General features: G+C 48.7%; 2 protein-coding genes across 4 annotated transcripts in view; one reads left to right on the forward strand and one right to left on the reverse strand.

Annotated features, from left to right (window-relative positions):
• LOC309329355 (cytoplasmic phosphatidylinositol transfer protein 1-like) overlaps positions 1-4051 on the forward strand; it is a 50830-nt gene extending 46779 nt beyond the window's left edge. The window contains exon 10 of the mRNA XM_081840174.1: positions 214-4051. Within this exon, the coding sequence (XP_081696300.1) occupies positions 214-467 (254 nt within the window). The 3' untranslated portion in view covers positions 468-4051. The remainder of the gene's footprint in view (positions 1-213) is intronic.
• The window catches only part of MSS51 (MSS51 mitochondrial translational activator), a 34730-nt gene that overhangs the window by 7433 nt on the left and 14785 nt on the right, over positions 1-12512 (reverse strand). Inside the window, exons 6-8 of one of the 3 annotated variants that reach the window (XM_081839897.1) lie at positions 7777-7870; positions 5894-6168; positions 3083-5842 (exon numbers count right to left, since the gene is read on the reverse strand). In XM_081839897.1, coding sequence (XP_081696023.1) covers positions 5940-6168; positions 7777-7870 — 323 coding nt within the window. In that variant the 3' untranslated portion in view covers positions 3083-5842; positions 5894-5939. Of the gene's footprint in view, positions 1-3082; positions 6169-7776; positions 7871-12512 lie in introns of those variants that run through there. The other 2 variants (XR_014151057.1, XM_081839896.1) reach the window with 2 other exon arrangements.

Raw genomic sequence — 12512 nt, forward strand, 5'->3', positions numbered from 1 at the left:
GACACTCTATCCATTATACCACACTGCCATACCTGGGGATGGAGGGGAAGCTAAACTTGACCCTTGTCTCGCTCTCTGCCTCGTTAAGGCTCCAGAGAGAGGCAAGTGGTGCCCTGGGGGAGGAGAGGCAGCCACTCAGGCCTAACCCAAAGAGAGGCCCCACCAACCTCAACCTCTTCTCACAAAGCCTCCTTCCACCTTTGCTTCCCACAGGGATGACGATGGACGAGGTGCGCCTGTACGAGAAGGAAACCCAGGAGGCGACCAACGAGATTGTCGGCATGGCGGAGCCCACCTTCACCCTCAGCGGAGTGCGCCTGCCCCCCAACACCCAGAGCGCCCCTTCCACTCCCCTCAGCGGCGACGCGCCAGACTTCCTCAGTGTGCCCAAGGACAGACCGCGGAAGAAATCTGCCCCAGAGATGCTCTCTCTGCCGGTCCTGAGGGAGCGTGCCAACGCAGAGTGACGCCTGGCCCCACGAGGCTCACCCCGGCTCCTGATTCCCCACGCCTTCCTTCGTCAAAGAGACTTGCCCCCCCCCCCCCCACACTTCATTTCCACAGGAAGGCATGTACCTTGCTTTCGTCTGGTTTTTTAAAAGAAATTATTTATGTGTGGGTTTTTTTGGTTTTTAAAATGACCTTTCTGAGTTTCTCCTTGTCCTGAATTGGGCAACACCCACCTGCTGGACTGAGGAAAGGCCTACGACTTGTGGCCCGCCACTCCCTTCCCCGGATTTCGGGAGCTCTCTTGAACAGTAAACCTTTCTGACTTTTTCTGGCTGGCGTCCATCTAAACGTGGCAGGGATTCTCTGACTTTTCCCTTGTTTGACCTGGGGCACTTGTGATATTCCTGTATTGCAGAATAACACACGCACCCCAGTCCAGACACACGCACCCTGAGCTTCTCCTCCCTTGCAGAAATGTTGAGTGAAATTTACTGCGCCTTCTTGAGTTCCTTTGGGACTCAGCGGAGTGGGCAGGCCTGGATTGCTTGTCTCCCACCAGCTCAGCAGTCACGCAAGGAGACTTCTATGGTAGCAGGGGTCATAGCTCAGGGGCAGAGTATCTACTTTGCAAGCAGAAGGTCCCAGGTTCAATCCCTGCCATTGAGGTCTGTGTGCTGGGACAACTAGAGTCTTAAGAATCACCAGGGAAATAAGGACCCCTCCAGACTGAGGGTTTGTTTGTTTTATGCCGAAGTTTTCTGCAGTGTGCCATTGACACAGTTATAGTGCATTCATGGTGGATTTATCCTGGGGTGTCCACACTTCATTCTACTTTTTTAGCTGTTCTGTGATGCTTTCCAAAGGTTATCACTTTTATGACACCTGGACGGACAGCTCTTGTTCTCTAGTGCAACAAAGCAAGAACCACCACCACCTCTGAAAAATACTGGAACATTAGTGCTATATAAAAAGTTGCAGGATTTCTGCCTTGAATCTTTAGTAGGTGCAAACAGGATTGCACATAACTGCCCAGATACCATTGTGAGCACAAATATTGGTGAATGCACAATATAAAGGATCTCTGGAGGGGCCTTAACACTGATTAACAGTGTTCTTTGTAACACAGACAGGCCTTTTCTGAATAGGATTTCCTGTTATTTGTCCCCCAGTTTATTCAGAATGTGCCAATATCCAGCTAGGCTGGAGAGCAAACCTGCCAATACTTTCCACACCACCCTCATACAGAATTTGATAGCAAGGCTCAGCATTGTGCATGCTAAGGATCTCCATTCTGGGGGCTGCTGTAAAACAAGCTTCTAGTCCCTGTGGCTACAGAGAGCAACTTGAAATTACTGTATAGGCAATACCTGGTAATGTTTTTTGAAGCTGGGACTGAGCAGGACTGCTAGGTAGCCAGGATTGCTGCTTTTGGAGCTCTCACCCAGTGCCTTGCGGCTAGCAAAAGAAGAAAAAATTAATCAAATCTGTTTACACTGGCATAAAGGATTAAGAGCAGAAGGGCACAGGCTCAATCACCAGCATCTCCAGGTAGGGCTAGGAAAGACCCCCATCTTAAGACCCAAGAGAACTGCTGCCAGTCAGTGTAGACCTGCTTTCCCTATCCTAAGGTCCTCCAGTTGTTTTGGACTACAGTTCCCATAAGAACATAAGGAGAGCCTGCTGGACCAGGCGAGTGGCCCATCTAGTCCAGCTTCCTGTTCTCACAGCGGCCAGAAAGATGCCTGTGAGAAATCTGCAAGCAGAATTAAGCAGCTGGGTTTCCAGCAACTGGTATGGCAATGCTGGCTGATGAAAGTTGCAGTCCAAAATATCTGGAGGGTACCAGGTTGTCAGAGATTAGCATAGAGAATACTGAGCTGCATGGATCAATGGGAGACAAACGCCCAGAGGGAGAGCACAGTCTTCCTGAAACCCTGGAGAGCTGCTGCCACTTAGTGTAGACAATACTGGGCGAGATGGACCAATGGTCTGACTTCCCCTAAGGCAGTTTCCAGTTTCCCTACGTGTCTTAAATTAGTAAGATTCTTCTGGGTCTTTGTGATGCTGAGCCAGCATCCTAGTCCTTTCCAACCCTTCTGCCTCCCTCACACAGTGGCCCCCAGACCTCTTCCTCTGTGCCTTTGGAACAGGGACCATTCCCACTACTGCAGCAAATGTCTGCAGAATCCCCTCCTCATGGGAGGTGGGAAGCATCAGTGCCCTCAGCGTCCATCAGCCACAGCCAGGGCATGCACATAAATGGAGCCCTGTAGGATCAGGCCAAAGGCCCATCTGGTCCAGCATTCTGTGTTTGTTGTGGCTGTGAGAAGCCTCTGACAGCACAGGTAGGACATCTCCATATTGGCTAGTAGCCACTGATGGTCTTATTCTCCATGAATAGCCTTATCCTCCAGGAAAGGTTGCCCATGTGGCTCTTGGAAGGCTGTCCAAAAAGGAATGAGCCTTGCCTTCTTTCGCCTCTGGTCCTGCCCATAAATTTAATGTGAGTGTAGGAAGCACCCATGGCCCATCTGTTCCTGCCTCTGGTTCTCACAGAGGCCAATCAAACACATTTCGGAAGCCTGCAAACAGGACCTGAGCACAACAGCCGTCTCCCCTCTTTTTGACTCCCCAGCAACTGACACTCAGAGGCCATCGCCTGGCAACTCTCCTGCCATCACCAGCGTCCAACTTTTTTGCCTTGCAGAAAACCAGAAGTGCAGCCCCCGTCTGGAAGGGGGCTTCAAGGCGGTGCCACAGATTCCTCAGATGTCAGCCTCTCAAGTCTTAATGTGCTCTCCGAACCTCAATGTACAAGCATCCTTACTGGAATTTGCACTGCATTCTGTCGCAGAATGGAACTGCTGCCCTTTTTGAGTGTAGGCATCGGCTCCTAGCTTCTTTTGTGGTTGGTCCCTTTGATTCCCAGACTGCCATCCCAGCTGCTACATTTTGCCTCTGAATGCACAGAAATTGCTGGATCCCCACCCTTTTCGATGGAAGTGCTTTGGAGGGACCAAACTGAGACCTCGAGAAAAACATCCTCAGAAAGCTTGCCGTGTGGTTCAGGGTTGCCAGTTGAGGAACGTGGACTGGTGTTTGATGCACATTTATCTATCAAGGTCAAACATGTTTCGGAAGTGTTGCTTGGGTAGGATTCTGACCCCTAAGATCCATCCAAGCTCCCAGGAAGAATAGATGGTGGTAGATGGCACGGAGAGATGATCCAGCAATATGTATTTTAATTAGCCATCTATGAACTATGCTTACATTTTTTATGTGTGCTGAAATATGGGGACCTAGGACTGCAGCCCCATCCTCCCATCTCTCACCCAGATTTGGGGGGGAAGTGTCTGAGACTGTATGGAACACCCTTGTGTTTCTGGACCTTTTGAGAACCCGGGTGGCAAACATGGATTGGGGCCTGTTCTCATCCAGTGTATAGGCTCCCTGCATCCCATGGGCCCTGGAAATGGGGGGGAATTGGTGTGTATGGGAAAATCCTATGTAGATAATTTGTGATCTGTGTAGGAGCCATTCTGTTACGCTTTATTTTTAAAAAAACAAATGAGTGATAAAACAGTTTCTCATGGGAAAACCATCCTTGTGCTTGTGCAACTGGCTCAGCAGGGGCCAACATGATGTTGGCAATCATACCTGATTTGTATTTTATTTATTACAGTCCTGGGTCCTTACTGCTCTTGTTCTGGCTCTCTTGAGCTTTCATACAGCTTTGGGTGTCTGCCCACACTGTTTGGGAAACATTTCCAGGCATCATTTGTAAAACTCTGGACTTGCACTAAAGGAGTGTCGTATAAAATCAGTGGTGGCAGGAGGCCAACAGTAGGTGGCACCAGAGCCATTGACAGGCAGAGCCAACTAATTCTAGTTTCATCCCCATTCTGCCTCCTCTCTGCCGAGTTTTACCAGGGTTAACACTGAGCCTAAAGAGGATGAAGAAGCTGACAGCCAGGGCTTCCACCACCTGGGCTGGCTGTAAGTAAGAAGGCAGGAATACTTGATGGGAAATTTGAATAGTGTTCAGGTTTATTTTTAGTAAAAGGCAGCACGACATCAGGGTTTTTTTTGTGGGGAGTGCATCCTGGGGTCCTCTCCCCACCCTCCATGTCCACAAACAGTACTCTCCCGTCTGTTTATTTCTGCTAGACAAAAATGTGGCTATATATGCCATGGCTCAGTTGGTGCACCTGCTTGGCATGCAGAAGTTGGGCACTTCCAGAAAGGGTTGGTAAAAGCTCCTACCTGAAACCCTGGAGAGCTGCTGTGCTGGAGATACCAGTGACATGATCCCATGTGTGTGTCAACTTCTTATGGGATGGGACTAGCTGTCAGTTCAACTGATACATGGCTGGCCATTGGTTCATCTTGCTCAGTATGGTCTAAACCAGTGGCTTCCAATTGTTGGTTTGCATAACCTACCCAGGGGGTCCATAGCACATACATGTCAATTTTTCAGGACATCCTGTTTTGGGAGTGTCGTGCTCTCGCAAACAAGCGCAGTGCCCCAAACGCTTGAGACTGCTGCACCCAAAAATGTATGCCATATCCTTGCACAGGTCATGTGACTCACTTGGGGAGCACGGTCTGGTTTTGTGCTGGGACATGTTGGATGGTGTCGTAGCACCATTCACATAACAAAAAGTACCACAAAGATGCCAACATTTTCAAATGAAGGGAGTCCGTGGCTTGGCTTTTGAAAAACAGCAGGTCCACAGGACATTGGCCATGCTTAAGAACTTAAGAAGAGCCTGCTGGATCAGACCAATGTCCCATCTAGTCCAGCACCCTGGTCTCACAGTGCCCCACCCCCAGATGCCTGTGGGGCGGAAGCCAGGAGGCAGGATCTGAGCGCAACAGCACACTTTCTTCCTTCAGTTTCCAGCAACTGGTATCCCAAAGCTCTTCAGCCTCCAACCATGGAGTCCATGGGTAGAGCCTGGTAGATCAGGCCAAAGGCTCATCTGGTCCAGCTAGATGCCTGGAGGGAAACCCACAAGTAAAACCCAAGCACAAGAGCACTCTCTCCTGTGGTTTCCAGCAACTGGTACTCAAGATGCATTACTGCATCCAAGCTTGGAGGCAGAGCACAGACATCATGGCTAGTAGCTTCATGGTTTCTGGTTTGATGGGTGTTTCCAGTTCGGGAGAGCCAACATCCATGGCCTCAGAGCAGCTCTCTGGGGTTTCAGGCAGGGATATCCCCCAATCCTACACTGGGGACTGAATCCCCCTGCATGCAAAGCAGGTGCTTTCCCACTGAGCTACGGCCCTTCCCTATTTGCTACCCTTGGAATCTGCCCTTCAGCTGCAAGGACGGGGCCAGCTTTGAGAATGAGCACGCATACAAAACAGCCACTTGCGTTCCTGACATCTCTGTCTGCTCCAAGCAAGTAGCTGAACAGATGTGGGGAAATGAAGAAGCCTCTGCTGCCTGGAGTTAGGAGGTCGCTTGCTCTAAGCTTCCCCATCTAATCTCGCTCCTCTTCGCCCCCATCCAGCTCTCCTATGTCCAGCTCATCTGCAGGAGCAGACAGCCCCCGGAACATCATGTAGTGGGAGTTGCAGTAGACAGGAGGCTTATTGGGGTTTGAGTAGGCCTGTTCTGGTTTGAGGGAGGCAAAGGGGTTGGCCCCACAGCCTGTGATCTGGGTCTCTAGCTCCATCAAGATCTTGAGCGAATTCTTCATTTCCTGTTCACTGGGGGAAAGAAGGAAGGGGCCTTGGTTAGTGCTGCTAGCTCATTTTCAGTTAGCACTGGCTAGGTCATTTTAGACCCTGAATGGTTTTTCAAGTGCATCCAGATAGTCACTATTTTGGGGTGGAACTCAATCACGTATCTGCCCATGATAGTTGTGCTCTTTTAATGGATGGGGAGGTTTCGCACAACAAACACACTTCCTCAAAAGATCAGACTTTTTGCAATGAAAGCAACAGAAAAATGTACTGCAAAGTGTGAAATAACACATGCTTTAACACAACCTTGCCTGGACTTCAATAGTGTCCACTGAATATAGCTGGCATAGAGTAGTGATTAGAGTGTTAGACGAGGACCTGGGGTTCAGGGTTCAAATTCCTACTTGGTTGGTCACTGGTTTTCAACCTAGCCTACCTCAACAGGGTGGTTTTGAGGGTAGAAATAGGAGAATTATGTGTGCAACCTTGAGTTCCTTGGAGGAAAGATGGGGTATAAATGTCATAATAAAATTAATGGAGGTAATTTTAGGCTTCTAATACATAAAACCCAATTTACAGAAATATTAAAATATAAACATCCATGATTAAAATACACACTCCCATCAAAACAATGGATTGTCCACGTCCGTGAATTTTTCTCATTCCTTCCTTTTAGGTATGTATTTATGAATCTTCCTTCCCCCCACCTTGTTTTAATGTAAGTATGTATCTCATTATATTGAAAATTGAATAAAGATAAATTATGCATACACACTTACATAATTAAAACAGGCAATAATACAGCAATTGAAACAGGAGGCTTGGGAAGAGATCAAAGGAATATGTGTGCAAACAGGTACACCTTCAAAAGTCGACAGAATGCCAATATTGATTTGGCTTCCTGGGCATTCTGCCCTAATGGGACCACACTGGGGTTGGTGACAGTCCTAGGAAACTGAAAAGAGAAGGCTCCAGTTCCCAGTTTCTGTGTAGCTTCTTATAACTCAATGAGTTCAGGGCCATCGCCACTATTGGACAAAATGGGGCAAATGCCTCAGGCAGTAGATGTTGGGAGGCAGCTGCAACAGCCCCCTACCTATTCTTCCTATGCCTCTCTCTTTCTTCCTAGTCTGTTTGAATGCTATGCAGCCTCCTCACCTCCTCACCTCCTCACATTTCTAATGCAGGTTGGACATCCAAATGAGTGGCAAGTGTCAAAATGTCCTGGAAGGAGGATAGAAAAGTGGAAGGCCTGTGATTTTGAAGTTAGCGCATCAGCCTTGCCCAGTTTCAATCCCAGGCATCTCCAGGTTCGGCTGGGAATGATTCCTACCTGAACCTCTGAAGAGTCACTGCCACTCAGTGTAGGCAATATGGAGCTAGAGAGGCCAATAGTCTGAGCCAACATGCCCACTTTTGCCCCCAGTATCAGATAGAATCATAGAATCTTAAGAGTTGGAAGGGACCCCAAGGGTCATCTAGTCCAAGTCCCTGCAATGCAGGAATCTCAGCTAAAGCATCCATGACAGATGGCCACCCAACCTCTGCTTACTTATCGCCTCGTTTGGCCCTTGGCACCAGCAATGGAGAACAGGTGTGGGAGAGGAAGTAGAGGAGAACCTGCCTGTTTACCTGTACACTGTGAAGAGCGAGGGGATCTCGTAGTCTCGAAGGAGCAGCAAGGTGGGAAGCCAACTCTCCATTAGGTCATGGCAGGCATGGAAACCTAGGAATGGAGAAGACTGGAAATGGCTAATTTGTATGGAGTGCCCAGGTTGCATTTTTTGAAAGGTTTTATCTAGCAGAACTGCCCTTTGCAATGTGGTGAAACACACAAGAGAACATGTCAGAAGGGTTTCAGCCTAGCCGTCTCCCTGACCCTGGTGCCATTTCTATGTGCCATCATGCATAAGAACATAGTAAGAGCCTGCTGGATCAGGCCAGGGGCCTATCTCCTCCAGCATCCTGTTCCCACAGTGGCCAACCGGTGGGAAGTCTAAAAGCAGGGCCTGAGCACAAGCACACTCTCCCCTCCTGTGGCTTCCAGCAACTGGTGTTCAGAAGCATCATTGCCTCTGACTGCATAGCTATTATGCCTAGTAGGCATTGATAGCCATTGTCCAATCCTCTCTTAAAGCCATCCAGCTTGGTGACCATGACTACCCCTTGTGGGAACAAGTTAACTGCACTGCCTGAAGAAGGGCTTTCTATTATCTGTCCTGAAACTTCCAACATTCAGCTTCATTGGATGTCCGTGAGTTCTAGTGTTTCACTTTCTCCATGACATGCATGATTTTAATACACTTTTATCAAATCCCCTCTTTCTTGCTTTATCTCCAAACCTAGAAGTCCAAAATGCTACCATACCACCTTTCCTCATAGGAGTTCCCCTCCATCCCCTTGATCATTTTGGTTGCACGTCTGAACACTCCCCTGCAAGATACAACACACACACACATCCCCACGTGACCGCTTGCAGCATGAAGCAATTCAGTGCAGGGATGTCTTTAATAACCTCATGTGCTATTTGCAGAGACTGGAAGCCAGACAAAGCTGCAGGGCAAGAACTGAGGCCGACTTTCCCTGGATGCCGTACAGATGCCCTTAGCATGATGTCATGACGGCAAAAGATTGCTCAGAGGACATTCTCTGCACCTTTTGCTGGTGAAGAGTGCCAACTTAGCGTGCTTATACCTTGCAAGGCCGATATGTGAAGCAAGTGCTGATTCCACTTGTAGATCACACCTTTGGCAGAAAGAGGATGGAGGCTGGAAACATCCCCAGCAGGTCGAGAGAGAGAATAGTGAGGGTCTGGCTGTTTGTGCAGCTGTCAGAACAAGGATGCCAAACTCTCTCGCACGTCATAGCTGGGAACCATGGCGGGGGGCGGGGGCTGACACTGCCAAGATCAGATCAGATTGGGGATGGCAGAGTGGGGGATGGAGGGAAGATTAATTCCCAGTTTGCAAAGCCCTCTGACATTTCTGCAAGCTTGGAATGATGTGCCAAGGGAGCCTTGCGTATTCACAAGGGCATTTGACTATCCTGGTACTAATAACTTAATACCTACGGAATGTGGTGGAGCACGCCAGTGGAACATGGCCTTGCTCCTGAGTAAGAAGCACCCTTGCAGTGCCGAGCAGTGCCATCGCTGAGACAAGACACACTGCAAAATCCTTTGCAAAAAGTTTCAGATTGCCTTCCAGGACTGGGCAGGTAATGTTATGGAAATGCCCAACATTGTGATGGATACGTCATATGTGGCTTGAAATCTCAAAGGACAGTTTTCCGCCTCCCTTCCAGTTTTTTTCCTTTTGTGCTATATCTTTTAGCTTGCAAGCCTGAGGGTGGGGATCACCTATGTCACATTTCTAAGCCACTTTGGGAGGCCTTTTTGTTTTGGGCTAAATATCATCATCATCATCTTTCCATATATAAAAAAGATTAAGTATAGAACTGACCCCAAATTTCTCAGAAGTCATTCCCCGCTCCCCGATGAAATTTCATAAAATGTCTCTTTCTCTTTTATCCCATCCTGGTAGAAAAAGAAGCCTGCTTTGCAGCATTGTCCCCAGATATCCTCTACTATTCTGTGATGTGTCATCTATCAATCCAAGCCAGCCCAGCCGTGAGGCAAGATGAAGCAGCTGCCTTAGGTGACAGATACTGAGGGGTGGTGGTGAGTGGATGGAGCTTGTCTTCTGCTCCTGGGTTCAGTGGAGGATGTTGATGTAAGAGTCAACAGTAGTCTGGTCAGCTGTTGTACATGGAGGGGCACCAGTGAAGGTGGGTCCATTAGGTGAATGGGGCACTGCCCCACCAACCTCAGTCTGCCCTCAGCCAGCCCTCCCCTGCCTGCCTTCTTGCTTACCACCAGTCCAGGGAGAGGCAATGCCTGCCTGCTGCTTCTTCCTCCTCCATCTCAGATCTGCCCTCGCAGAGGAAACTACAACTAATCCAGAATGCGGCAGCTAGACTGGTGACTGGGGGCGGCCGCCAAGACCACATAACACCAGTCTTGAAAGACCTACATTGGCTCCCAGTACGTTTCCAAGCACAATTCAAAGTGTTGGTGTTGACCTTTAAAGCCCTAAATGGCCTCAGCCCAGTATACCTGAAGGAGCATCTCCACCCCCATCGTTCTGCCTGGATACTGAAGTCCAGTGCCGAGGGCCTTCTGGCGGTTCCCTCATTACAAGAAGCCAAGCTACAGGGAACCAGGCAGAGGGCCTTCTCGGTAGTGGCGCCCGCCCTGTGGAACGCCCTCCCATCAGATGTCAAAGAGATAAACAACTACCTGACATTTAGAAGACATCTGAAGGCAGCCCTGTTCAGGGAAGTTTTTTATGTGTGACATTTTAATGTATTTTTAATCTTTGTTGGAAGCTGCCCAGAGTGGCTGGGGGAACCCAGCCAGATGGGTGGGGTACAAATAATAAATTATTATTATTATTATTATTATTATTATTATTATTATGGGCTGAGGCATGCTCATAGAACCTAGTTTCTCCTTCCCTGGAGAAACTGAGCAGGATGCAGTTTGGGAAATCCTTGTGGCCATTTTGTCACGTACCGATTGCCCCAACATTACAACGCACCATGACGGCTTCCGGTACGTTATGTAATGTGTGCAAGGAACACCCAAGCTGTGTGTGCGGCTGAGCACTTAATGCCCCCCACCACAGCTGCTCTGCACTTAACCAGCTCAATAGTGATAGGTATGCTAACAAGCTGATCAGCCCCCGTCAGGGTCCCTCAGCTCAGCTCTTTAGTGCTCAGTCTAATCCCAGCAGTGAAACACACTGTCAGCAGCAAGCAGCTGACTGGAAGTGAGATAGCTTACGAGACAGCTGGGCAGAATCTGGTGCTTGCTAGGCAAGTTGTGATCCGCAAGGTGTGCTTCTGAGACATCTGGCATCCATAGGATCCCTCGGGTGAGTGGGATCACCTGCAGGAGGGATTCAAGTGTATAATCTAGGTTTGCGCAATTATTTATTGGTAGTATCATTATTATTTATTGGATTTATATCCCACCATTTTTCTCCAAGGAGCTCAAGGTGGCATACCCGGATTTCCCCTTCTTCATGTCATCCGCACAACAACCCTGTGAGGTAGGTTAGGGTGAGAGGCAGTGAGATTCGTGGCCTGTGTGCTGGCACAAGAGGCCCTTAGCATGATGGCCTGGTGGGAAAAGATTGCTTAGAGGACATTCTCTGCAGATTTTATTCAGCTTTCCCTGGGAAAACCCAGTGCTTATTGCTGAATCGGAACAAACACCAATCCGCAGAAATCCCGACTGATGATTCAGTAGTGAGCAGTGGGTTTCCCCCAGGGAAAGTGGCGGTACAAAAAAACCAATCTCTTGGGCCTGTGGGTAGAGAACCCAGGACAAACAGAAGAAATCACAAACAGACAAATGAAAATGTGGAGGATCCTGACGCTTTGTCAGAAAGTCGGAGGCTGTCAGAGGCAGTGTGCCAATGAACACCAGTTGCTGGAAATGACAAGTGCGGAGGGGCCCTGTTGGCATGGGGGCATCGGGTTGGCTACAGTGAGAACAGGATGCTCAGCTATTTTTATTATAAATATTCATAATACAGAGGTACCTCGGGTTAAGTACTTAATTCGTTCTGGAGGTCCGTTCTTAACCTGAAACTGTTCTTAACCTGAAGCACCACTTTAGCTAATGGGGCGTCATGCTGCCGCTGCGCCGCCACTGCACAATTTCTGTTCTCATCCTGAAGCAAAGTTCTTAACCCAAGGTACTATTTCTGGGTTAGTGGAGTCTGTAACCTGAAGAGGCTGTAACCCGAGGTACCACTGTAATGATTTGATTTATTACTTGCCTTCCGCCCACAGGTCCCAGGGCAGGTCACACAACAATTTATACAGCATGAAAACAGTTTAAAGCAAAGTACAGCCTTAGGAATATTTGAAGATAGCCATTTTCAGATATCTCAAGGGCTGTCACATGGAAGACAGAATAAGCTTCTTTTCTCCTGCTCTGGATGGTAGGACTCAAACCAATGGCTTCAAGGCACAAGAAAGGAGATTCTGACTAAACATCAGGAAAAAAACTTTCTGAAAGTAAGAGCTGTTTGACAGTGGGATGGTCTCCCTTGGGAGGTGGTGGACTCTCCTTCCTTGGAGGGTTTTAAGCAGAGGCCAGATGCCTTTGCTGAGATTCCCCCAGAGGTCATAGATGCCTTTGCTGAGATTCCTGCATTGCAGGGAGTTGGACTAGATCAGGCATAGGCAAACTTGGCCCTCCAGATGTTTTGGGACTACAACTCCCATGATCCCTGACCACTGATCCTGTTAGCTAGGGATCATGGGAGTTGTAGTCCCAAAACATCTGGAGGGCCGAG

The sequence above is a fragment of the Podarcis erhardii genome (genome assembly GCF_964252035.2).
Source record: "Podarcis erhardii genome assembly, chromosome: 14".
In the NCBI taxonomy this organism is placed as follows: domain Eukaryota; kingdom Metazoa; phylum Chordata; class Lepidosauria; order Squamata; family Lacertidae; genus Podarcis; species Podarcis erhardii.